Consider the following 25,785-nt stretch of genomic DNA (forward strand, 5'->3'; position numbering starts at 1 on the left):
TGTTCTGTTTTTGACAGATTCTGTTTTCTATGTGTTGTTTGCTTATTTTGATGAATCTATGAGTAATATCGGAGGGTATGAACCATAGAGAAGTTGTAATACAGTAGATATTACACCAACATGAATTTAGAATGAGTTCACAACAGTACCTAAGTGGTGATTTATTTTCTTATACTAACGAAGCTTACGAGTTTTCTGTTAAGTTTTGTGTTGTGAAGTTTTCAAGTTTTGGGTAAAGATTCGATGGACTACGGAATAAGGTGTGGCAAGAGCCTAATATTGGGGATGCCCAAGGCACCCCAAGGTAATATTCAAGGACAACCAAGAGCCTAAGCTTGGGGATGCCCCGGATGGCATCCCCTCTTTCGTCTTTGTTCATCGGTAACTTTACTTGGAGCTATATTTTTATTCACCACATGATATGTGTTTTGCTTGGAGCGTCAACTTATTTTGTTAGTATTTGCTTGATGTTATTTAGAATAATGTTTTGCATCTCTATTTTCAATAAAAATGTCAAGGATAGCCTTTACCATGCTTATTTTGCAAGTATACATGTTGCTGTTTGAAAACAGAAAGTTTACCGCTGTTACAAAAATTCCCTAGAAAATTCAGAATGTGATAAAATGTTGAAACCTTTTGCATAATAAGATCTGATAAATTTACTACAGTGGGAATTTTCTTTCATAATTTTTGGAGTTAGGGAAGTATGATTAATCTTGCATTCTTTACAGACTGTACTGTTTTGGCAGATTGCTGTTATGTTTGCATTGTTTGCATATGTTTGCTTGTTTAATGATTCTATTTGAGGATAGGAGTATTAAATATGCAGAGACATTTAGTATGCAATGTTAAATAATAATTTTTGTGATTTTCTACAGTAGAGAATGATAAGGTTTTTGCATTGGTTTATACTAACTTATCTCACGAGTTCTAGTTGAGTTTGGTGTGGATGAAGCTTTCAAGATTTAGGAAACCGTGATATAAAAGGAATTAAGGAGATACAAAAGTTCAAGCTTGGGGATGCCCAAGGCACCCCAAGATAATATTTCAAGAAGTCTCAAGCATCTAAGCTTGGGGATGCCCCGGTAGGCATCCCACCTTTCTTCTTCAACAATTATCGGTTAGTATCGGTTGAGCCTAAGTTTTTGCTTCTTCACATGATGAGTGCTATCCTTGAAATGTCGTTTTATTTTGTTTTGCTTGTTGTTTGAATAATATCCCAAGATCTGAAATTCTTAAATGAGAGAGAGTCTTCACATAGCTACATAATTATTTAACTACTCATTGATCTTCACTTATATCTTTTTGGAGTAGTTTGTCATTTACTCGTGTGCTTCACTTATATCCTATGAGTAAATGGTTGAATGATTTGAATATCATAAATCTGAAATTATATATGTTTCATATGCCTTTCCCATGGGGAGTAATGCCTTCACATATAAGAAGTAGAGGTGGTAATTTTTTGAAGGTTAGCAAACATTGTATTGGTCACTTGAACAATTCATGAAAGAATATTGAAGGAAGAGAGATTTCACATATAAATATACTATCTTGGACATCTTCTATGATTGTGAGCCCCATTAATTATTTTCAAACCTGAGCAAATTAGTTGAAGTTGGACAAGGAAGACAACATAATGAGTTATGCTTGGGTATATTTGTATAGAAGTTATATTGTTATGGATCCTCTAACATGTGGTGCTTGCTATTTAGAATCCTTTGCTAGCCAAAATATCTGTACTAAGCGGGAATACTGCTTGTGCATCCAAATTCCTTGAACCAAGTTTCTTCCATGAGTGTCCACCATATCTACTTATATGCGGTATTTACCTGCCGTTCCAAGTAAATTTGCATGTGCCAAACTCTAAACCTTCAAATAATAATCTGTTTTGTAGCCCGAATCGCTCATGTAGCGACTAGGGGCTAGCAGTATCTTCCATGCTAGGTGGGTTATTCTCACGATGAGTGGACTCCGCTCATCATTCACGAGAAAATGGCTGGTAACTGGGATGCCCAGTCCTATGATCAAAAGATCAAAAACAAATTCGCAAATAATTTAAACAAAACTCCCCCAGGATTGTTGAAAGTTGGACGGCACCCATTGTTTCGGACAAGCCATGGAGTGTGATCGTTGGTGGAGGGGGAGTAAAATCTTTACCTTTCTGCGTGGGAACCGCCTATGATGTATCTAGTATGGAAGATATTGGGAACTCTTGGTCGTTATGTTGACAATGAAAGCATACCTCTCAAAATTATTTTCATCTCTGTTTTTGCTTCGAGCTCTGGCACCTCTGCAAATCCCTGCTTCCCTCTGCGAAGGGCCTATCTTTTACTTTTATGCAAGAGTCAGTAGTATTCCTTCTCATTCCAACCTACTCTTTAGTTGGCAAGCATCATGTGATCGAAAGATCTGAGCATATATGGCCATTCAAATATATTTGATCATGAATTATTATTGTTGACAATTATCTATATGATAAATAAGTTGGGAGGCGAAACATTAAGCCCCTATCTTTCTCTGTGTTCAATGGATGTTATTTGTTCTAAAAATATGCTTTGAGTGGTAGCAATCATGGAAGACTATATGATAGTTGAGTATGTGGGATTTGCTAAATCTAAGCTCTGACATAGACTCTTCCTGAAAATAAGATGAATTGTAATTGTTTGATGACTAATAACACGGTTTGTTAGTTTTTAAGAAGGTTTATGATCTATACTTTAACATGTGAATAGTTTGTTACTTGATCATGAAAAGTTTTATGAGTTGAGCTACTGTTATGACATATAATGATGCTAGAAAAGGTGATTGAAATTATCATTGATCAAACTTGTGCACCTGCTAGCCTTCACACTTCATAAATTATTTTCTTTTATCATTTACCTACTCGAGGACGAGCAGGAATTAAGCTTGGGGATGCTGACACGTCTCCAACATATCTATAATTTATGAAGTATTCATGCTATTATACTATCCATCTTGGATGTTTAATGGGCTTTACTATGAACTTTTATATTATTTTTGGGACTAACCTATTAAACCAGAGCCCAGTGCCAGTTTCTGTTTTTCCCTTGTTTCAGTGTTTCACAGAAAAGGAATATCAAACGGAGTCCAAACGGAATGAAACCTTCGGGAGAGTTATTTTTGGAACAGAAGCAATCCAGAAGACTTGGAGTCTACATAAGGGAAGCAACGAGGAAGACACGAGGCAGGGGGCGCGCCCTCCACCCTCGTGGGCTCCTCATGGCTCCCCTTACCGACTTCTTTCTCCTATATATACCAATATACCCTAAAACCTTCGGGGAACAGGACAGATCGGGAGTTCCGCCGCCGCAAGCGTCTGTAGCCACCAAAAACCAATCGGGACCCTGTTCCGGCACCCTGCCGGAGGGGGGAACCCTCACCGGTGGCCATCTTCATCATCCCGGTGCTCTCCATGACGAGGAGGGAGTAGTTCACCCTCGGGGCTGAGGGTATGTACCAGTAGCTATGTGTTTGATCTCTCTCTCTCTCTCGTGTTCTTGATTTGGCACGATCTTGATGTATCGCGAGCTTTGCTATTATAGTTGGATCTTATGATGTTTCTCCCCCTCTACTCTCTTGTAATGGATTGAGTTTTCCCTTTGAAGTTATCTTATCGGATTGAGTCTTTAATGATTTGAGAAAACTTGATGTATGTCTTGCGTGGGATAACCGTGGTGACAATGGGTTATTCTATTGATTCACTTGATGTATGTTTTGGTGATCAACTTGCGGGTTCCGCCCATGAACCTATGGATAGGGGTTGGCACACGTTTTCGTCTTGACTCTCCGGTAGAAACTTTGGGGCACTCTTTGAGGTTCTATGTGTTGGTTGAATAGATGAATCTGAGATTGTGTGATGCATATCGTATAATCATACCCACGGATACTTGAGGTGACATTGGAGTATCTAGGTGACATTAGGGTTTTGGTTGATGTGTGTCTTAAGGTGTTATTTTACTATGAACTCTAGGGCTGTTTGTGACACTTATAGGAATAGCCCAATGGATTGATCGGAAAGAATAACTTTGAGGTGGTTTCGTACCCTACCATAATCTCTTCGTTTGTTCTCCGCTATTAGTGACTTTGGAGTGACTCTTTGTTGCATGTTGAGGGATAGTTATATGATCCAATTATGTTATTATTGTTGAGAGAACTTGCACTAGTGAAAGTATGAACCCTAGGCCTTGTTTCCTAGCATTGCAATACCGTTTACGCTCACTTTTATCGCTTGCTACCTTGCTGTTTTTATATTTTCATATTACAAAAACCTATATCTACCATCCATATTGCACTTGTATCACCATCTCTTCGCCGAACTAGTGCACCTATATATACAACTTACAATTGTATTGGGGGTGTTGGGGACACAAGAGACTCTTTGTTATTTGGTTGCAGGGTTGTTTGAGAGAGATCATCTTCATCCTACGCCTCCCACGGATTGATAAACCTTAGGTCATCCACTTGAGGGAAATTTGCTACTGTCCTACAAACCTCTGCACTTGGAGGCCCAACAACATCTACAAGAAGAAGGTTGCGTAGTAGACATCAAGGTGCCTCATCAACTGAATCTGCCGGCGACGCGCCATCTTCTCAGCAACATGGGCCTTGTACAGCTTCTTCTGAATGTGAGACTGAAGGCAAAAGGTCATCTTGATCTTTGAAGTCAGCTTCTCAACCCACGAGGGCTGGACCCCAGGCTCTAGCTCAAAGTCCTCGTCGTCCGAGGTAGCAAACAAATCCTGTTGATTGCCTGAAGCAAAGCGAGGGGTCTTATGCTTATTTTTCCTTAGCTCCTTGACCTCATGCTCCGTGAGGTTGGCAGGGGTGGTGAGAGGCTCGCCTGGCCTATGGATTGCCCAAACGCTGCTCAGAAACTGCATCACAAAAGGAGCATATATTGGTACCTTGCGGTACAACACCATATTGTACATCTCCTCCCATAGCCACTTGGAGACATCAAACGTGGCACCGGATCCCCTCTTGGTCTTCATGGCCACAAGCAAATCCACCAAATAACCATAGATATCATCTTGATTCCCAACCTTGGGAAGCAGCACACAATGGAACACACGATGCATAATGTCATAGACTGGCAAAAGATCATTGGACTTGCCCACAACACCATGTCCAGGGATGTATAGAGGGGCAAGCTTCACCTTGTCCATGGGGTGAGCACGATCGTGAGGACGGATGCCACCTTGACCCTCAATCCCGGTATCCTCATAACCAACTCTCCACGGGACATGAAAGAACTCATCACTGCACATAAAGGAGAGATGGCGTTCCTCATCAGAGCCGGAGTGAACTGTAGCATAGAACTGATGGACGAGCTGCACATCGAAATCACAGTTCACGGTCATGAGCTTGATCAAATCAAACTCTTCATAGATTGCCAGAGCTTCTCCAACGTAATCAGGGTGGTTCCCCCAATGATCGATGTCAATGGACCACATCCGGGTGAACTTGTTCTTGTGATGCTCGAACACTTCAGACACAATCCTCATTTGTAACTCATTCCTGAACTGAGGGTTGTTCCAACGGGGATTCGGTGCAACAGTGTAGGGATCCTGGAAACGAAACTTTTGCCAGTCCGGCATCTTCCATTTGTGCATGGGCACCGCAACACGTTGCTTGGCAGCAGCAGACTTCTCCCGACGAGTGTCCTTGGTAGGAATCACCACCTCATGAGAGTCCTCGTTGTCATCGGAGGGTTTGCCCCTACGGGCCCTCTTCTTGGTGTTTTGAGGCTTCCGAGCAGCACGGGAACAAGAACCACATGCAGACGCACACAAAGAGCACACAGAAACCCCAGCAAAGATGAGAGGAATGTACACAAGAGCAGAGGAATATGTTTCATGTAAGTGGGTAGAAGAGAAACAGGGAAACATAGGTTCAGAGAAACCGGTTGTTCCGGTTGGGCCACCGGTTGTACCGCCCGGGCGGTAGTACCACTCGCAAGGAGCTGCAGTACCGCTGGGAGCGAAACCGCCGAGTGGACGAACGGGAACCGCCCGTTCTCGAATCTATATGCCATATTTCTATCTCTACACACGCACATGAAGCAGAAGGAGGCTATACGGATCTCTCCCACCAACCATTTGGCCAAAAATGTGGGAGTACAAGCAATGCCCTAGATTTGGATTCAAAACGAGGAACCCGGAGAAGAAGAACAGGGCATTACCGGTATCCATGGAAGAGATTGGAGAGGAGGCGGCCTCCACGGAGCGGATCCGATGAAGAGCCGACCGATCCAGAGAGCCTAAGGGCGCTTCGGGGCGAAGGACGAAGCAACCGACAGCGAGGGATAAGAGGAGGGACGAGCACGAAGGGGAAAAGAAAGACCCCTTCTGCCCGCTCCCCTTTTATAAGCCCCAGATGTCAACCGGTAGTACCGCTCCTAGGAGCGGTAGTACCGGTCCTGTAGCTACCAGGTGGTTGAGAGCGGTACTTTCGCTCCAGAAGCAGCGGTAGTACCGCGTCTAAGCACCGGTAGTACCGGTCAGAGATACTAGTACAGGCAGGAGCGGTAGAACCGCTCATGCAGGACCAGAAGTACCGCTGAGACTGTACAACAGAAGGGAAGACCGGTAGAACCGGTCTGACCATCGGTTGTACCGCCAAGTTGCAACAGCCCAAGCACAAGAGGAGATCAAACTTGTGTACATTTGGAAAGGATGGCTTGGGATGAGGAGGCTTAGGATGGAAAGAAGACACTGAAATATGATGAAGAAGACTCTCAAGAGTGCAAGAAGCAAACAAGAAAAACCACTCTTTGAGAGAATTCAAACATCTAGGAGACCGAAAAGAGCCAGGAAAAAGAAACACACAACAAGGAAAAACACCTAAGCTCAAGGGCGGTGGCCGGAGCCACCTATGTTTGAGTTAAAAGGGTATGGCACCGCGAATAATTATCCTTGGGCCCATGACCAAAACTCGTCTTTGAAGCACAAGTACCATCAACAATGGCTAATGTGACAGAGTTGATCAATTTATGCATAATGGGGGGAGGAAGAGTTCATTGAGAGAACACCACTCCCCCTATGTCCATGCCTACACCTAAACAAGATAACAAGTTGAGTATGGTGGGGTGTGCAAGGGTTCAAGCAACATTGCTCGAATCAATGATATTTAGCTCATGCCTTAACTCGCGAAATCTTACTTCATCCAAGGGCTTCGTGAAAATATCTGCAAGGTTATCATGAGTGTTGACGTAGTTGAGCTCGATCTCCCCTCGCCTAATGTGATCCCGGATGAAGTGATACCGAATCTCAATATGCTTCGTCTTGAAGTGTTGCACCGGGTTGAGAGAAATCTTGATGGCACTTTCATTATCACACCAAAGAGGCACTTTGTCACAAATGACACCGCAATCCTTTAAAGTTTGCCTCATCCAAAGAAGTTGTGCACAACAACTACCGGCGGCCACATACTCCGCTTCGGTGGACGAGAGAGACACACAGCTTTGCTTCTTGGAAGACCAACTTACCAAAGAGCAACCAAGAAATTGGCACCCTCCGGAAGTGGACTTCCTATCCACTTTGTCTCCCGCCCAATCGGAGTCCGAATAGCCTGCAAGCTTGAAGTTGGATCCTCTTGGTCACCATAAGCCAAAGTTTGGGGTATGAGCCAAATATCGAAAGATTCGCTTGACCGCCACAAAGTGGCTTTCTTTAGGTGCGTCTTGAAACCGTGCACAGATTCCCACACTCAACATGATATCCGGTCTAGATGCACAAAGGTAAAGCAAGGAGCCAATCATAGAGCGATATACCTTTTGATCCACCGCTTTACCATTGGGATCTAAGTCAAGTTGGCATTTGAGGGGCATTGGAGTGGAAGCCGGCTTGACTTCACTTAGCTTGAATCTCTTGAGCATGTCTTGAGTATATTTGGCTTGGTTGATGAAGGTTCCTTCTCTTCTTTTCTTGATTTCGAACCCGAGAAAGAACTTTAACTCTCCCATCGAAGACATCTTGAACTTTGAGGTCATGAGAGTGGCAAATTCTTCATTGAAATCTTTGTTAGGGGAACCAAATATAATATCATCAACATATAGTTGGCACACAAAAAACTCCCCTTTGACCTTCTTAGTAAAAAGAGTGGGATCGATTTGCCCAACTTCAAATTAACGATCTTGCAACAACTCGGTAAGGTGGCCATACCACGCACGTGGGGCTTGCTTAAGGCCATAGAGTGCCTTATCGAGTTGATACACATGAACGGGGAAGTAGGGATCCTCGAATCCGGGGGGTTTCTTGACATATACCAACTCATTAATAGGACCATTAAGAAAAGCACTCTTCACATCCATTTGTTGTAACTTAATGTTATGATGAGAAGCATAAGCAATCAACAAACGAATGGATTCAAGGCGAGCGACGGGAGCAAAGGTTTCATCGTAGTCGATACCCTCGACTTGGGAGTAGCCTTGTGCTACCAACCTTGCCTTGTTGCGAACTATGGTCCCATGAGCATCTTGCTTGTTCTTGAATATCCACTTGGTTCCAATGACATTGTGGTTCCCCGTTGGCCTTGGCACCAATCTCCACACCTTGTTGTACTCGAAGTTGTTGAGTTCTTCATGCATGGCATTGAGCCAATCCGGATCTTCGAGCGCCTCATAGACCTTTTAGGGTTCAACACAAGAGACAAACGCGTGATGTTCACAATAGTTTGCCAATTGTCTATGAGTGCTTACCCCCTTTTGAATGCTTCCAAGCACATTCTTCATGAGATGACCCTTGGTGGAGAGCTTGGATGCAATCTTGGCGGCACGACGCTCCAATTCCTCCTCGGGGGTGAGTCGAGGAGCGGTCACTTGATCATCTTGAGCGCCGTCGTGAGCTTGTTCTTGATCTCGAGGAAGTTCTTGATCTTGAACTTGCTCGGAGGGGAGAACTTGACCTTGGGCATCACTTGATGTTTCAACACCATCTTGAGATAGATCTTGCCCTTGGTCTTGTTCATGAGGATGAGGTTGAGGGCCTTCACTTTGTTCTTCGGAAGCGTGTGGGCCTTGGGTTGGTGATGGCTCCACTTGAGTGGAGCATTGTCCTTCTCCTTCGGCCACAAGGGGTTCCTCAATGGGTAGGATAAAACCAACTCCCATTCTTCTTATGGCTTGAGGAGGAATTTCATCACCTACATCACAAGTGCTGCTCCACTTGGGAGCCGTTATTCTCATCAAACTCCACGTTACATGTCTCCTCAATAAGTCCCGTGGACTTATTGAGGACACGGTAAGCATGAGAGTTTGTAGCATAACCAACAAATATGCCCTCATAAGCTCTAGCCTCAAATTTAGACAACCGAACACCTTTCTTGAGAATGAAACACTTACACCCGAACACCCGAAAGTACTTGAGGTTGGGCTTGTTACCGGTGAGTATCTCATATGGAGTCTTGTTCAAGCCTTTGCGGAGATAGAGCCGATTTGATGCATGACACGCGGTGTTGATGGCTTCGGCCCAAAAGTTGTATGGAGACTTGAACTCCGCCATCATGGTCCTTGCCGCATCCATCAACGTCCGGTTCTTCCTCTCCGCTACACCATTTTGTTGAGGGGTGTAAGGTGCGGAATATTGATGCTTGATCCCCTCATCACTAAGAAACTCATCCAAGGTGTAGTTCTTGAACTCGGTGCCGTTGTCACTTCTTATTGTCAAGATCTTTGCATTGTGTTGACGTTGGGCTTCATTTGCAAAGTCAATGACGGTTTGTTGGGTCTCGCTCTTCCTCTTGAAGAAATATACCCAAGTGTATCTTGAATAGTCATCCACAATCACCAAGCAATACTTTCTACCCCCAAGACTATCAAAGGATGGAGGCCCAAAGAGATCCAAATGAAGGAGCTCCAAAGGCCTCTTCGAGTAAATGATAGTCGTGGGAGGGTGAGCCTTTTCATGTAGCTTTCCTTCGATACAAGCACTGCAAGCACGATCTTTAGCAAAACTAACATTTGTTAGTCCACGGACATGGTCCCCCTTGAGAAGACTTTGCAAAGATCTCATATTGACATGGGCTAAATGGCGATGCCAAAGCCATCCCACGTCAACTTTAGCCATTAGGCATGTCGCGGTCTTAGTGGGTCGCTCCGAAAAGTTAATCACATAGAGACCGTTCTCGACATGCCCAACAAAGGCTACTTTAAGAGTCTTGCTCCACAAGAGGGCCACGGTATCAACATCAAAGAAAGTGGCAAAGCCCATGAGTGCAAGTTGTCAAACGGAAAGTAAATTGTATGCAAGGGACTCAACAAGCATGACCTTCTCGATCGTGAGATCATGAGAAATGACAACTTTGCCAAGTCCCAATACCTTAGAGGACGAGGCATCACCCCACTCGACATTGGTGGGCATAGATGGAATCTTGTGAACATCCACCACCAAGTCCTTGCTTCCGGTCATATGATTAGTTGCTCCACTATCGAGCAACCATGATCCCCCACCGGAAGCAAACACCTACAAGAAATCAATGCTTGGTTTTAGGTACCCATTTTGTAATGGGTCCTTTGATGTTAGTAACAAGGGTCTTAGGAACCCAAATATACCACTCAATGTACTCATAAGAAGAACCAACAAATTTGGCATAAACATGACCATCACTAGCACGGCATAACACATAAGAGAGGTTAAAGTCGCCGGCTTTGTTGGGAAGAGAAGTGTTGCCCTTCTTGGCATTACCACCCTTCATGGTGTTCTTCTTCTTCTTCTCCTTATTTGCACCCTCTCCCTCCTTCACAAAGGTTTGCTTGAGAGGGGGAGGTCGTTTGGCCTTGTCATTCTTCTTCTTGTTCTTGGACTTGAGCGCGTACCCAATCCCTTCCTTGGCCACAACTTCCTTTTGATTGCTCAAAAGGTCGTTGAGGTTCTTCTCGCCTTGTATGCAAGACACAAGGCCTTTCTCAAGTTGCTCCTTCAACTTAGCATTCTCCTCAACAAGATGCGCATGCTCACAACATGGGTTAGTGGCATTTGCATTATCAATCAAGACCATATGAGGAAATGTGGCTTTCTCCTTGGTTAGCTTTACTTGGAGTTGATCATGAGACTCCTTGAGGCTAGCATGAGCACCCTTCAAGACCTTGTGAGCCTTGTCAAGTAAGTCAAACTCCTCTTTGAGTCTAGCAAGATCAACCCCAAGCTTGGCCTTCTCGGAGGTTAGCACACGAGAGACAACAAGAGCATGATCAAGATCTTTCTTTAACTTAGCATGATCATCGTTGTGTGACTCCTCAAGAGCCAAACTAAGACCACGCTCTTCCTCAAGAGCATTGGAAAGATCCGAGATCTCATCGGCATAGTCACGACTATGCCCCTCCATCTTAGAGATGGTATCTTCGTGAGCCTCAACCATGTCATTGGCTTCACCAAGTTGTTCCAAGAGAGCAATGAAGTGCTTCTTGGATTTACCCTTGAGTTTACTCATAAAAGACTCAAACTCATTCTCCTCCACACTAGAACCCTCATGTTCATCAATGCAATCCGTCAAAGAAGGATTATTAATGATGGTAGTTTTGATGTTGGGGGTTACCTTGTTGGTGGCTTTAGCCATGAGGCACTTGGCGGTGATGCTCTCATTGGGTGAGTCGAAGAGAGACACCCGTGGAGTTGTCGCAATGGCAACGGAGGCCATGGCAACCGACTCACCATCTTCATCATCATCATCCTCATTGTACTCTTCTTGGACCACCAACGCCTTGGGAGGAGTCTTCTTGGTGAAGTTGCTCTTGTTGGGGAAAGACTTGGCCTTGTCCTTTCGGATGAGCTTGCCACCATTGTCTTCCCTCTTCTCATAGGGACATTCCGCAACAAAGTGGCTCACATTGCCACAATTATAGCAAGTCCTCACTCGTTGCTTGACCTTCGCGCCACTTGAGTTGTTCTTGTTGAAGTTGGGCCTTGTGTTCTTCTTGCTCCAAAATTGCCTTGAAGCAAGAGCCATGTGTTCATGATAGGCATACTTTGTATCTTCGGGGTTGCTTTCCTCTTCTTCCTCTTCTTCTTCTTCTTCCACACTAACCTTGGCCTTCAATGCAAGGTTGGGCTTCTTGGCTCTTTGAGAACGTAGCACCGCATTGTCGGCGGTCTTGTCCAAGATGCTCATAGCCACAAACTCATCCAACACTTCACTTGAGGACAAGGTGTGGAAGTCCGGCCTTTGACGAATGATGGAGGACATGGCCTTGTGGTAAGGTATCATTGCCTTGAGGAATTTGCGCTTGATCCAATTGTCATCCATGTCCTTGCTCCCATGATCTCGGAGTGAGACCACGAGTTTGGTTACTCTCCGATAAAGCTCACGAGGTTCTTCATCTTCTTTCATTGCAAACTCATCGGCTTCATCTTGCACCACTTCATAGTTGGAGCGTTGAATGCTTGCGCTTCCCCGGTAGAGGGAAACAACACAATGCCATGCATCTTTGGCCATGGCGAAGGGCCGAAGATGAGGGAGATCTTCGGGTGGAATTGCATCTTGGATGATGAAGAGAGCATTCTCATTAAATTGATTATCCGCGGCTTCTCTAGGGGTGAAGTTGCTTCGGTCATGCGGATAGAAACCTTCTTCAATGATTCTCCAAAGATTAGTATTCACATGATTTAAATGACGCTTAAAGCGATACACCCAAGAATCAAAGTCCTCATTTTTCACAATCTTAGGGGGAGGACCGGCATGATTCAAATGAGTGGAAGGAATCGGTCCACCATAAACAAGTGGAGGTTCCACATGGGCAAAGATGCCGGTCCCATTTTTACCACTAGAAGAAGAAGCCTTTTCACTAGTAGCTTCCCCCTTGTCGGAGTTAGCATCCGTCACCTTGTTAGTGGGATCACCCACTTTCAAAGGTGCGGTGGATAATTTAAGCCCTTCTATGAATTTATTAAACATGCTTTCAACCTCGGTCGTCATGGAGGTTTCAATGTGTCCAAAGCCACATTGAATTCCTCACGAGAGACCGCAGTTCCCCCATCAGCAGTAGACGAGAACGGATTTGCACCGGAGTGCTCCTCCACACCGTCTATGGTGTCAACCATACTCTTCGGACGACAAAGTCCTTAATAAAGAGACGAGGCTCTGATACCAATTGAAAGGATCGATATAGTTGACTAGAGGGGGGTGAATAGGCAACTAACAATTTTTAGCTTTTCTTTACCAAATTAAACTTTGCATCAAAGTAGGTTGTCTAGATATGCAACTAGGTGAGCAACCTATATGATGCAACAACAACAAGCACACAAGCAAGCAAGGGATATAACACAAATAAGCTTGCACAAGTAAAGGCACGAGATAACCAAGAGTGGAGCCGGTGAAGACGAGGATGTGTTACCGAAGTTCCTTCCTTTTGAGGGGAAGTACGTCTCCGTTGGAGCGCTGTGGAGGCACAATGCTCCCCAAGAAGCCACTAGGGCCACCGTATTCTCTTCACACCCTCACACAATGCGAGATGCCGTGAATCCACTATTGGTGCCCTTGAAGGCGGCAACCGGACCTTTACAAACAAGGTTGAGGCACTCTCCACAACTTAATTGGAGGCTCCCAACGAAACCCCGGAGCTTCACCACACCTCTTCCATCTAGGGCGCCCAAGCACCCAAGAGTAACAAAATCCACACAAGAAAGTATGGGGGAATCAAATATCCTTTGGTGGAAGTGTAGATCTAGGTCTCCTCCTTCAATCCCTAGCAAATCAACGAGTTTGAGTGGCTAGAGAGAGATCGGGCAAGGAAGCTTTAATGGCAGTACTGGAGGAGAGAGAGAGGCAAGAGGTAGGTGGGAGGAAGGAGAAGCACCTCCTTAAATAGGCCCCTCAAGATCCAACCGTTATGTGGAGAAATGCAAGGGAGCGAAACTTCCGGTGGCGCACCCGGTAGTACCGGTTTATCGAAACAAAACGAAACTACCGCACAGCCACCGCTCAAACTACCGGGCCATATACAGAAAGTAAACCCCTCAGGCCGGTAGTTGGAGCGGTGGTTGGACCGGAACTACCGCTGGGCCAGCAGTTCCCTGGGCGGTGGGGGTCTGAGGCGGTACTACCGCCCTGACCACCGGTAGTACCGGTTTATCAAGAAAAACTGGAACTACCGTTCCACCACTGGTCTACAACCGCACCCGATATAGAAGGTAGTCACCCCTGAGCGGTACTAGGGGCGGTGGTAGGACCGGAACTACCGGCCAGTGGTACAACCGCTCAAAGAAGCGGTATAACCGCCAGGAGCAGGACTGCACAGAACAGAGGATGGGGAACCTCTCTCTCCTCGAACGGAGGGTATATGGTGGGTGCATAGAATGTGTACGTGAAGGATTCACCCAATAACTTCCGATGTGGATTCCCTCTTAATAGTACGGATATCCTACGACCAAAGGAAATAAAACGTCGGAAACTCCGTCTTCGATCTTTTCCGCATAGAGGGAAAACCTAACCATCTTGCGCCACACAGAGTGTACCCGAGAAAACTATGGCGCACGATTAGTCCACGTGTGTTGTCATCATCACCAAAACCCTAAGGCAAAGGATGCCCTTACACTCCAGAAAAAAATCATGGTTGCAGAAAAAAAAACTTGATTCCGGCAGAAAAAACACCTTCAACGTGGTCGATTGCGGCTTGGCCATGGAGATTACCGCATCCGGCTGTGGCCACGGAGAGGAGCGGACCCAGCTGCCAGTGGCCCTGCCGACGAGCGTGCTCGGCTGCGCACTCCTCCCTGGTCGGGTGCACCGGTGACTCACGTGTTTGCGAACAAGAGGTGAGAAGGGGTGAGGTCACTCGACGTTGATGACCGACGATAGGATTAGGAGCGATGAAGTGGGGGGTCTGCGCTGAGAAGGAGCAGAATGGGTATCAAGTGGATAAGAAAAGAAGTCCCGGTGCGTGGGTCCCTCACATCCATGGGTTTTGTTGGGCGTGGAATGAGGTGGCTCAACGTGGCGCTACGATTCGAATAGATCCAACGACGCGGGCTCGACCCGCCGAAGCTGGCCAGCCCAAGCTTCGGTCGGCCAAGCCTGAAGGAATTTAGATGTGCCCTTGATATAAACTCTTATTACAATCGTTTCTTATAAAAAAGAAAAGGTAAATGTTTGGAGATGGTGCGCCGGCGAAGTGTTGCGTCGGATGCTCGCGTGCTTAATGCGTGTCGCGGGTCCCACGCACCGCTCGAGCCCTCCCCACCTTATCCTTTCACGTGAAGCTATTCTAGCCCACTCATTTCTATCCAGATGCATCCCTCCTCTGCTTTTCTTCTCCCCAAATCTAGCAGCCCACTCGTTCTTTATCCATACACATCCCTCCTCTGCTTTTCTTCTCCCCAAATCCATGGCACCTCGTACTGCATCGAGGAACGGGCGAGTGCTGGAGGGACACCGATGCTGTGCTATCGCAGATCGACACAGGTGCCGTGCCATGCGGCGTGTTGCTGCAAGCCTGCACCATGGCCGTTCGATGCCATGGTGGAATGAGCCACCGTCGATTTTGCTGTGCGCGGCGGCAAAGAGCTGTAACCCCAGTTTGGTGTAGCCCAAACCCGTTGGTGGATTTAAGCTGCATCCGACGGCGCCACGCCGACGGGAAAGCTACAACTGGCTACCATAGGAGCTACAACCATCGGTGGCAGAGCTGCAACCGGCTGCCAGAGAAGTTGCCGCCGCGGGGGGCCACTGGTGCTGGAACCGGCTCCCCGTTTTGCTGGAAGCGTATGCCGGAGATGTTGGAACCGGCGCCCAGATTTGCTACAACCATGACAATGAAGTGTGGCCGGCGGTGACAATGCTGTGTTTTTTGCTGCAACCGGCAGCAGGAAAGCTACAACCGGCGCCCAAATTTGCTACAACTAGCTACCAGCAACGTCTTTCGATTTTTTGCCGGATCCATCTTTTTTTACTTTGGAAACACTCCAAATTTGCTACCACCGTCTTTTTTGTGCTACCACTGTATTCGAGTTTTGCTACCATGCCTTTTTTTGCTGGAACCGGCGATTTTTTTGTTGGAACCGATGTTTTGTTTGCTACTACCCTTATCTGCAAACAACCACAACGACGACTTTCACTGAAAAGCCGCAACCGGAGGTCGATTTTGCTGGATCGGACACCACATTTTTGTTGCATCGGGCGGACTAGCGAGCACCGGTGTTGCAATCGTCTCCTGGAACTGCGGCTGTTTGGGATTGAGAATGGCGAGCAACAACGAGCTGACGAGGTCATCAGTGTTGGGGGTCGTCGGGAAGGGGGGAGGGGGATTCTCTCATGCGCGCTATTTGGTTCGGCTCTGGTGCGCTAGAGAAAGGAAGAATCGAGGGGAAGGAGCAAGACGACACAGGTGGCAGATCTAACGGCTGCCCACAGATATATCGTGGGGCTGCGGTGCGACCGGCCCAAATTTGGGCCGGCGCGCCGGCGCCTCTCAGTGCCCAAAAGAAAAAGGACGCCGCTAACTGCCACACGTGTGGGCGTTAAGGGATCTGCCCACACATTCTGTGTGGTGCCTAAGAGGACCAGCCCACACGCCTGTGTGTGGGCAAAACAACTAGCGCCCACACGCCTCTTTTTTCCCTCCCGGTCCCTCTTACATGCGTGCGTGTGGGCAAAATAGATAACGCCCACACGCCCGGTACGTCAGGCCTCGTACCTCGTGGTCCCGCACGCCCCACGTGACACTTTACCGCGCACGCGCAGTTGCCATGGGCCGGACCCTCGTCCATGTTCGTTTAAGTGCAGTTGCCATGTCGCTGAACTACGGTTGCCATATCGGACAACTACAGTTGCCATGTTTGCTCAACTGCAGTTGCCATCTCAGGTCAAAGTTCCAGATTGCCTTTTTTTGACAACTACAGCTGTTGCCAGGTGTGGTCTGGTCTACAGCAGTTGCCATGATTTCAAAACTTTAGGAGTTGGCACCTACTAACACTAGACAGTTGCCATGTAGCGCTACAAAAAAAGGCATGGCAAAAAAAACATGTTCGGGTAAAAGAGAGAGTTGCCATGTGCTCACAAGCACGCTAGGACAGTTGCCATGTAAAAAGAAAGAGTTTTCATCTGCTTACGTGCACGCTAGGGCAGTTTGCCATGTACCATGCAAAATATATGGCAACTGACATGTTCGGGGTAAAAAAAGAGAGAGTTGCCATCTTCTTGCAATCACACTAGGGCAGTTGCCATGTACACTGCAAAACGCATGGCAACTGGCAGCTTGGGTGTGGGAGAGGAGGCGGGCGTGCGGGCGAGATGACAAACGCCCACACACCAGCCCTTGTGCGTGACTGAAAACTGGTGTGTGGGCGAACTGCTAAACGCCCACACACCGGCCCCTCCGTGTGGTAAAACGGATGTGTGGGCGACCTCTCTAACACACCACACACGCGCCTTGTCCTACGTGGCATATAAAATCGGTCAAAACATGCCAAGATTTGTGCATATACTGCTGGACGGCGATGGTGGCGTGTGGTTGAGATGGCTAACACCCACATGTGTGGGCGTTAACATTTCCGAAGAAAAATTATGGGGTAGGATGCCCGAAGTAGCCCCTTGACCAGTTCCTAATTTCGTGGGTAAGAGGAGAGGCGTCTGTTGAACCGACTCTGATCACGCGTGTAAAAACTCTTGTGCTTGTTTCAGAAGCTGGTCTAAAGCCACAAAGGTCTGACCGCCTCCGCCTCCGCGTACGTCCCCAACTCGGTCGAACGCCGCCGCCGGGGCTCTCCACCGCGATCCCAGATGGCGGCGCGAATCGCGATCCCAGATGGCGGCGCGAATCGCGATCATCAACGAGGATAGGTGCAAGCCCAAGAAGTGCCGCCAGGAGTGCCGGAAGAGCTGCCCCGTCGTCAAGACCGGTGAGGACCCATCAGCCCGTACTCTCTCTCGTGTAAAGCCCTAAATCTGCCCTTCGCCTCGTCGTCTCGATTTGGCCGGCGCTGATCGATGAGCTCCTTCCTGTGCTCGTTGGGCACAGCCTCGATTTCTATGAGCTCTCAATTTGCTGACCATAATCAACTTGTTTACGCCCCGGCGGCTCGGGAATCGAATTCCCCACGATCGACCCCACTGGCTAATAGTTGTTTTGACATGATTATTATATGTGATGTGCACCAATTCTACGCTTCTCTTCAGCATGCTTAGAAAGTCCTCTACTGCCTTCAACTGGATTGTTATGACAACGTCATAAGATGATGGTTTCCTGTGCAGGGAAGCATTGCATTGAAGTTACTCCGGAGTCCAAGACCGCGTTCATCTCCGAAGAGCTGTGCATTGGTTGTGGTATTTGCGTCAAGGTACATGCCTTGTAATTAGGCTTGATCAATGTAGTGTAGCTGTTAAAATGGGTGGTTCCTATGTGTATGTACTGTGTAGGTATAATTGTCTTCTCATGCACTTGTGCTGTCTGCAAACCTTTGCTTCAGAAATGCCCATTCGGTGCCATTCAGATCATCAACCTCCCAAAAGATCTGGACAAAGATACCACCCATCGCTATGGCCCAAATACCTTCAAATTGCACAGGTAATTTGCTCGAAAGGTTGCTGTCATCTGTTATGCTTGAAGCTACCCTTATCCAGAATTAGTGATGATCTAGCGCTTGCAGGTTGCCTGTTCCAAGACCTGGCCAGGTTTTGGGCCTTGTTGGAGCCAATGGAATTGGAAAGTCGACTGCACTTAAGGTGTTATGTGGCAAGTTGAAACCTAATTTGGGGAAATTCGATGTATAATCCCTGTCTCCTACCTTGTTTCTTTTCCATGTGTTGCTACCACCCCAGTTTTCTTTTGGGATAAAAAGTTTGTTTTGTTTCGCCCTTCTATGAACTGCACAAGCGATTGTTATTTAGCTTTGTATCTTCTTTTGTTTTGCAGAATCCACCTGACTGGCAGGAAATCCTTACATACTTCCGGGGGTCTGAACTTCAGAATTACTTTACGCGCCTGTTGGAGGATAATCTCAAGGTGCTTTTTTGCTCATTATGTTAGGTCGTTCAGACACTGAGACACATATATAGGAAGCTCTCGATGTCCTCTTTACAATCACAGCACACTTGCTGTGTTGATTTTCTGTTCTGTACCATCATATACATTGTTATAAAGCATCTTCGGTACACCCAAATATTCAATCGAAGTAGGCTAGTAGCAATGTTCTCTTCCACCTATACATTCAGCCATAAGAGTGTACCTACTCTAATATTGTTGAGGTCCTGGAGCTGTTACTGTGCTCTTAATTACTTCATGACACATATTATGGCATATTATGACAGCCTGTTTCAGTATACGGTTATGTGTTGTGGTTTTCACTATTGAACATTTCTGATCCCACTCTACTTCTCTAGGCAATCATAAAGCGTCAAGACGTTGAAAGCATTCCGAAAGCAGTTCAAGGGAATGTCGGTCAACTACTTGACAAGTTAGACCAGAGGGGTGTTAAAGCTCAATTGTGCATTGACCTTGAATTGAACCAAGTTCTGGACCGGAATGTTGAAGATCTTTCTGGTGGTGAGCTGCAGAGATTTGCCATAGCAGGCACTGCTGCACAAAGTGCAGAAATTTACATGTTTGATGAACCATCAGTTTACCTCGATGTCAAGCAGAGGCTTAAAGCTGCACAAGTCATTAGGTCCTTGCTTAGAGCAAACAGGTAATGCATATTTGTTACCATGATTATCTTCTAATACTCTGAACTATAAGCTTTAAGAAATTCAGTATCAGCTGCTCACGTTCTGGCCCTGTTTTCAGCTATGTAATCGTTGTGGAACATGATTTGAGTGTCTTGGATTACATGTCCGATTTCATTTGCTGTTCATATGGGAAACCAGGAGCATTTGGTGTAGTTACGCTGCCATTTTCAGTCCGAGAAGGTATCAATGTTTTCCTGGCTGGATTTGTTCCAACAGAAAATCTTCGGTTCCGAGATGAATCACTTACATTTAAGGTAAGCTAACATATGCACACAGCATTTAAGAACCTTGTTCAGGATGAAGTTTGTTCTTATGTTAGTGCCGACTTTCAGATTGTTGAAGCCCAGGAAAATGCTGAAGAGATTGAGACGTACCAGCGGTACAAGTACCCTACCATGAGCAAAATAATTGGAAATTTCAAGCTCACTGTCATGGAAGGTGAATTCACTGATTCTCAGATTGTTGTGATGCTTGGTGAGAACGGGACAGGGAAAACTACATTCATCAAAATGCTGGTATGTCTATCTCCACTCCTTGCTCACCACCTCCCATTTCTGATCTCTCTATTGACATTTTTATCGTTCAAGTCATCGAGAGTCTTGGAATGAATGCAAACAGTGGAAATATAAATTGATATAAAATCGAAATTTTGTCCTCATGGCATATACCACGAGGATCCATATCAAGGTTGCAATAAGTAATGGTGTGTCTACTACTAGTACTATAAGCATGCTAACGGTTCTGGTTCTAGAGTGCCATATCAGCACTAAGTTTTGTATAAAGATGACCCGTGTCAAAATTTACTGTTTTTTCGCTAACGTGAAATTGGTGCTGATGGAAACATAATGGTACAATTGAGTTTGCTGTTAATTGAGATTCTGATCTCAGTTTGATGCATTGTACTTCTCATTTCTACATTTCTAAGTCAAAAATGTCTTTTATTACTGTCAGCTTCCTGGAAAGTGTGCATTTTATCAAAATTAAGGTTTTACCAGTCCTCGTGATGATGATGCACTGGATGTCATCTGATTTTATAGTGATTTGCAAGATTCCTTAAGTCATGCATAGTTAATCTCGATAAAAGAAGTAATCTGTTTCCATCCAATGGATTAGACATCTGGTATCTTGTAGTATTCATTGTTTGTTATGACTGTACAGGCTGGGCGGCTGAAGCCGGATACTGTGGAAGGAGCTGAGATTGAAATTCCTAAATTTTATGTGTCCCACAAGCCTCAGGAGCTTGAAACAAAATTCCAGGGTACAGTGAGTCAATTGCTTCATCAGAAAATACCGGATTCATGTGCTCATCCTCAATTTAGGTCTGACGTCATTAAACCACTACAAATTGAGCAACTCATGGACCGGCAAGTTACAAATTTATCAGGTGGAGAACGCCAAAGAGTGGCATTATGCCTTTGCCTTGGAAAGGTATTTCCTTCTTTTGCCTGAACTTCTCATGAAATATATTTTTCTTTAGATACATATATATTGTTTCCTTGTTCTGTGGTGTTCAAAAGATTCAGAACTTCAGGGCATACCATTTTTGCATATTTAATACTCCCTCCGTAAACAAATATAAGAGCGTTTGGATCACTAAAGTAGTGATCTAAACGCTCTTATATTTCTTTACAGAGGGAGTACTTACTGTGCTTATTTTGCCTTTTGTTTTTGTTACTGTATTATGTAAAATTGTTTATCGATACCATATGTATGTCCTACTATCGGTATGTACTGCTCTTTGCCTGAGTGTGCCTTTTACGTATTTTATGTACTTAATATACTTTTTCCCTTTTGCTTTTGTTACTATTGTCTTTTAAAATCATTACTATTTTGGATACTACATGCATGTTCCACAATCTATATGTACTTCCCCCTGCTTAAGTGGGATTGCAGTATATACCAGTTACAAAGTATTTGGCCCTTCGTCCATGTGTGCACACAGCTTCAACCTGTCAATCATATGCTTGTGTTTATTTGGACTAAGAATGTAAATGCTGTCAGCTTGTGGATCCTAACTTTGAAGTCGTTGTTCAGCCTGCAGATATATATCTGATCGATGAACCAAGTGCATCTCTTGATTCAGAGCAGCGTATTGTTGCCTCAAAGGTTATCAAAAGATTCATCCTTCATGCAAAGAAAACCGCATTTGTTGTTGAGCATGACTTCATCATGGCAACCTACTTAGCTGACAAGGTTATCGTTTACGAGGGACGGCCTTCTGTAGACTGTACTGCTAATGCGCCTCAGACTTTACTATCTGGGATGAATAAATTCCTATCGGTAAGTGCAGCTACCCAGAGTTATAATCAACAAAAGTTATAATCACAGCACTAGCTCAAGATGGTTTCTTATTTCCAAACTTCAACTCTGAATTTGGACCTATTTGTTCCTTAATCTCTCAGAATAAAAAAAACTTCAGTTGGTGGTTTTCATCTACTAAATTTTCTTTCTTTTGTTCAACATTGTCTTGTGGCAGCAACTTGACATCACGTTCAGAAGAGACCCAACCAACTATAGGCCGCGGATAAACAAGCTGGACTCTACGAAAGACAAAGAACAAAAGTCTGTAGGGTCCTACTACTACCTGTGATACAGGCACCACGGTTGATACTTTGGTACCGTTGCAACTGCAACGCACTCTGCCTGGGTTGCTTGTTGCTGGAGAAGAAACTGAACTGGATTTGTCCAAAGGGGAGGCGAGACACGGCAAGGGAGCGACGGCTGGAGCGTCTCGAGGAGCAAGACAACATGGAGGACGTCGGAGCAAGGAGACAGGCCAACGCCGCCAGCAGGCGGAGCATGCTAACCTCCCATGGAATCTGGTGAAGGAATGCAGAGAAAGGGAAGCAGGAAGTGCTGCAAGGTTGGATCGGATCAAGGAGCCTGCGCCAGAAGAAGTAATCCCAACCTTTCGAACCCCTCCTGAACCTGGAGTGTTCTGTCGGTAAGGAATCCGAGCACTGTCAAGCACCATGGCTGCATTATGATTGCACCATTCATGTATGCGCTTTACCTTTAATTAATCTACCAACCTTTTTGGTTTCAGGGCTTCGGCCACAGTCATTGCAGGATGCTGTGAGATGAAGCAACACGTTTGATGTTGTCGAAGCCTCGGCACCGAGCTGAGAACTGCTTGGGCTTTTCTCTGAAGAAAAAATTGGGTGTTGCTTGAACTTACGCGACTACTACGTTTTCTGTAATAGGTTTGTACCAGGTTTTTTGCCCCATAGCTTGTATTCAGGTATGAAATACAAGCAGTGGGTTTTCCTGGTGAACATCGAACTCATAATCTGCCTACTATTTTCAAGAAAAATCATATAAGAATTTGCCGAGGGGCAAGTCTATGCCTCGTATAATCTTTCGGCAGACCCCACCTGGTGGAGGAGCTTCTAGCACTGGGTTTGACCTTTTTTAATAATTTGCAAAATATAGCATTGCATATCTTTGGAATGCATGAATTTCACTTGAAAATCCCCTGTTCGGCATGAGGCCTGACCTGATTAGCATGTTATACAAGCTCAGGAAAGCTACAAGATTAAATAAAACTGGTCATGTATGTCATTACCAAATACTGACACTATGGAGCTACAGCTGCAGCTCAGACCACAGCAAGTATTTCTAAGGTTAAAAACACAAGAGATACATTTTCAAATTTTCAACTCAAATTCCCTAACTAAAAGAACTCAAAGTCGAGGAACTTCCCTCCAGACTCCACATGGTCTGCCCCTGGCCCTGCTGGCGTCCTCTTGCTGCTGTTGTAATTCGTCTCCACCCTGTCCATGGACGCCGACTTCGCCGGCATTGCTGCGACGGCGATGGGCTCCACGGGCCTGGGCACGCCGGGCGGCGTGCTGCACCGGATGAGCGCCCAGTTGACACCCTCGAAGAAGGGGTGCTGCTTGATCTCGGCCGCTCCCCTCTTCACGCCGAGCCGGCCCTGGGGCTCCTTGGCCAGCAGGCCCCTGATGAGGTCCTTGCTGGCGCCGCTCGTCGGCGGGCCGCCCTCCGGGAACCGGAGCTGCTGGCCGACGACGTTGAACAGCGTGGCCCGGTTCGTCTGCCCCTTGAACGGCGTCTTGCCGTACATGAGCTCGTGCAGGAACACGCCGAACGTCCACCAGTCCACCGCGCTGCCGTGGCCCTCCCCCTTGATGATCTCCGGCGCCAGGTACTCGTGCGTGCCCACGAACGACATCGACCGCGCGCCGGTCGGCTCCACGACGAGCTCCGGCATGGCGCCCTGCTGCTGGTCGCCGCTCTTCGATCTGGAGGCCGCGGAGGCGCTCTTCTTGCTGCTCCGGCCGCCGAAGAGCTTGGGCATGAAGCACGTGGGCTGGATGCAGGCGCCGCCGTTGGGGCCGGAGGCGCTGCAGGGCAGCGACGGCCGGACCAGCGTCGTCGAGGCGGCGCAGCGGAGGGAGAGGTCGAAGTCGGAGAGCATGACGTGGCCGTCGTCCCTGACGAGCACGTTCTCCGGCTTCAGGTCCCGGTACACCACCCCGAGCATGTGCAGGTACTCCAGCGCAAGGAGCACCTCGGCGGCATAGAACCTGAGCGAACGAGCGAAGGAGAATGTCACATGCTTGGAACGCGAATTTGGTCCACAGATCAGCTGCAAGATGCATCGAAACCGTACCTTGCGGCGTGCTCGGGGAAGAGCTTGCCGGGCTGGCGCTGGCGGAGGGCGTGGAGGTCGCCGCCGGGGCAGAACTCCATGACGAGGCAGGCGAACTTGTCGGTCTCGAAGTGGGCGTAGAGGGTGGGGAGGAAGGGGTGGTCCAGCAGCTGCAGGATCTCACGCTCCGTCTCCGCGCGGCTCAGCTTCCGGCGGCTCTCCAGCGACGCCTTGTCCATCACCTTCATGGCGAACCACGGCGCCCTCGCCGCGCCGCCGCCGCCCTTGCTGAGCTCGGAGAGGTACACCGTCCCGATGTCTCCGCAGCCGAGCCGGCGGAGCAGCCGGAAGTCCCCCATCCCGAGGGGCCCGTCCCGCGCGCGCGCCGCCAGGACCGCCTTCCACCTAGGGTCGCCCCCCTTGTGGGGCTTCCCGCCCACGCCGCCGCTCCCGCCGGCGCCGGCCGTGCCGTTGCTCCAGTCGCTGGCCGCGCTGCTGCTGACGCTGGTCTTGGCGCTGCGGCTCGTGACGGTGCAGCTGGGCGCCATGCTGGTGCAGGTGGCCGTGACCGCCCCGCCGCCGGAGGAGCTGTCGCCCATGCTGCTGTGCGGGCTCGCCGCGGCGCTCACCGGCGGGGACGCGTCCCACACGATGACCGGCTTGGCTGCCGGCGTAGGCGGCGCCTTCTTGTCGCCCCGCCCGTGGTCCACGGCCACGAGCACGGGGTCCATCTCGTCGACCGGCTCCGGCGGGTGGCTGGCCCCGGAGAAGGAGCTCCTCGGCGGCGCCCCGTCGTCGTCCTCCTCCTCGCCCTCGCTGGACGCAATGCTGAGCCTCACCTTGTCGAACGCAACAAGGACCTCCTCCTTATCCTTCGCGGGCGCGGGTGCCGCCGGCTTGGCGCCGCCGCCGTCCATGTCGAAGCGGAAGGCGTCGGGCAGGAAGTCGAAGCGGAACTCGAAGTCGTGGGCGGGATCCGGGCGCACCTGGGCGAGCTGGGAGCGGGAGCGCGCGTGGCCCGGGGCTGACCTCGGCGGCTTGGCGTGCGGTGGAGGGCGAGATGACTGCATCGCTCGCTCCTTTGCTTGGCTGACTCCTTGTCCTTGAGCGAGTAATGGAGGTGGTGTGGTGTAGTAACGGGAGGATGACAAAAGAAGTTGGGGGGAGGGGGGAGGGGACACAATCACACAACTGCCGGGCCGCGCGTAATTCGTAGCGGGGAGAGCGCGTCTTCTTCTTCTTCTTCTCTTGTGTGTGTTGCGAGACAATGATGGCAGGGCAGAGCAGGCGAGGCAGTATTAGTAATAGTGGTAGTACTGGCTGGGTGTGTCTAGGGCAAAATTGACAAATTTAACCTATGGACAACATCAAATCACATAATGAACTGTCCGTGAAACTATTTCACGCGGCTGACCTTTTTGTGTGACGTCCGACACGAAGGCGCCACACTACACTGTGCAACATCTCACGGATAGGCGTTACATGCCTGGCCAGCG

At 47.6% G+C, this 25,785-nt stretch overlaps 2 protein-coding genes across 3 annotated transcripts; one reads left to right on the forward strand and one right to left on the reverse strand.

The window, feature by feature from the left end:
* Positions 1-17,601: 17,601 nt before the first annotated feature.
* On the forward strand, positions 17,602-23,096 carry LOC123181673 (ABC transporter E family member 2). Of its 2 annotated transcripts, none has more exons than XR_006491802.1 (12): positions 17,602-17,849; positions 18,202-18,287; positions 18,417-18,514; positions 18,597-18,714; positions 18,863-18,952; positions 19,330-19,634; positions 19,733-19,928; positions 20,007-20,189; positions 20,833-21,102; positions 21,709-21,954; positions 22,151-22,618; positions 22,721-23,009. XR_006491802.1 is itself a non-coding variant. In XM_044593994.1 (12 exons), the coding sequence occupies exons 1-12, from the start codon at positions 17,756-17,758 to the stop codon at positions 22,770-22,772; spliced, it is 1,854 nt and encodes a 617-aa protein (XP_044449929.1). In that variant the 5' UTR covers positions 17,602-17,755; the 3' UTR covers positions 22,773-23,096. The 2 variants fall into 2 exon arrangements, 1 of the variants encoding a protein (XP_044449929.1); XM_044593994.1 differs by having other exon boundaries at positions 22,503-22,618; positions 22,721-23,096.
* A 113-nt stretch (positions 23,097-23,209) lies between these two features.
* Positions 23,210-25,498, reverse strand: LOC123181672 (serine/threonine-protein kinase D6PKL1). Its single transcript, XM_044593993.1, has 2 exons — positions 24,311-25,498; positions 23,210-24,224 (listed from the first exon to the last, which is right to left on the reverse strand). Exons 1-2 carry the CDS (start codon positions 25,357-25,359, stop codon positions 23,348-23,350), a joined length of 1,926 nt encoding a protein of 641 aa, XP_044449928.1. The 5' UTR covers positions 25,360-25,498; the 3' UTR covers positions 23,210-23,347.
* Between the last annotated feature and the right edge of the window lie 287 nt (positions 25,499-25,785).

The sequence above is a fragment of the Triticum aestivum genome, chromosome 1D (genome assembly GCF_018294505.1).
Source record: "Triticum aestivum cultivar Chinese Spring chromosome 1D, IWGSC CS RefSeq v2.1, whole genome shotgun sequence".
Classification (NCBI taxonomy): Eukaryota; Viridiplantae; Streptophyta; class Magnoliopsida; order Poales; family Poaceae; genus Triticum; species Triticum aestivum.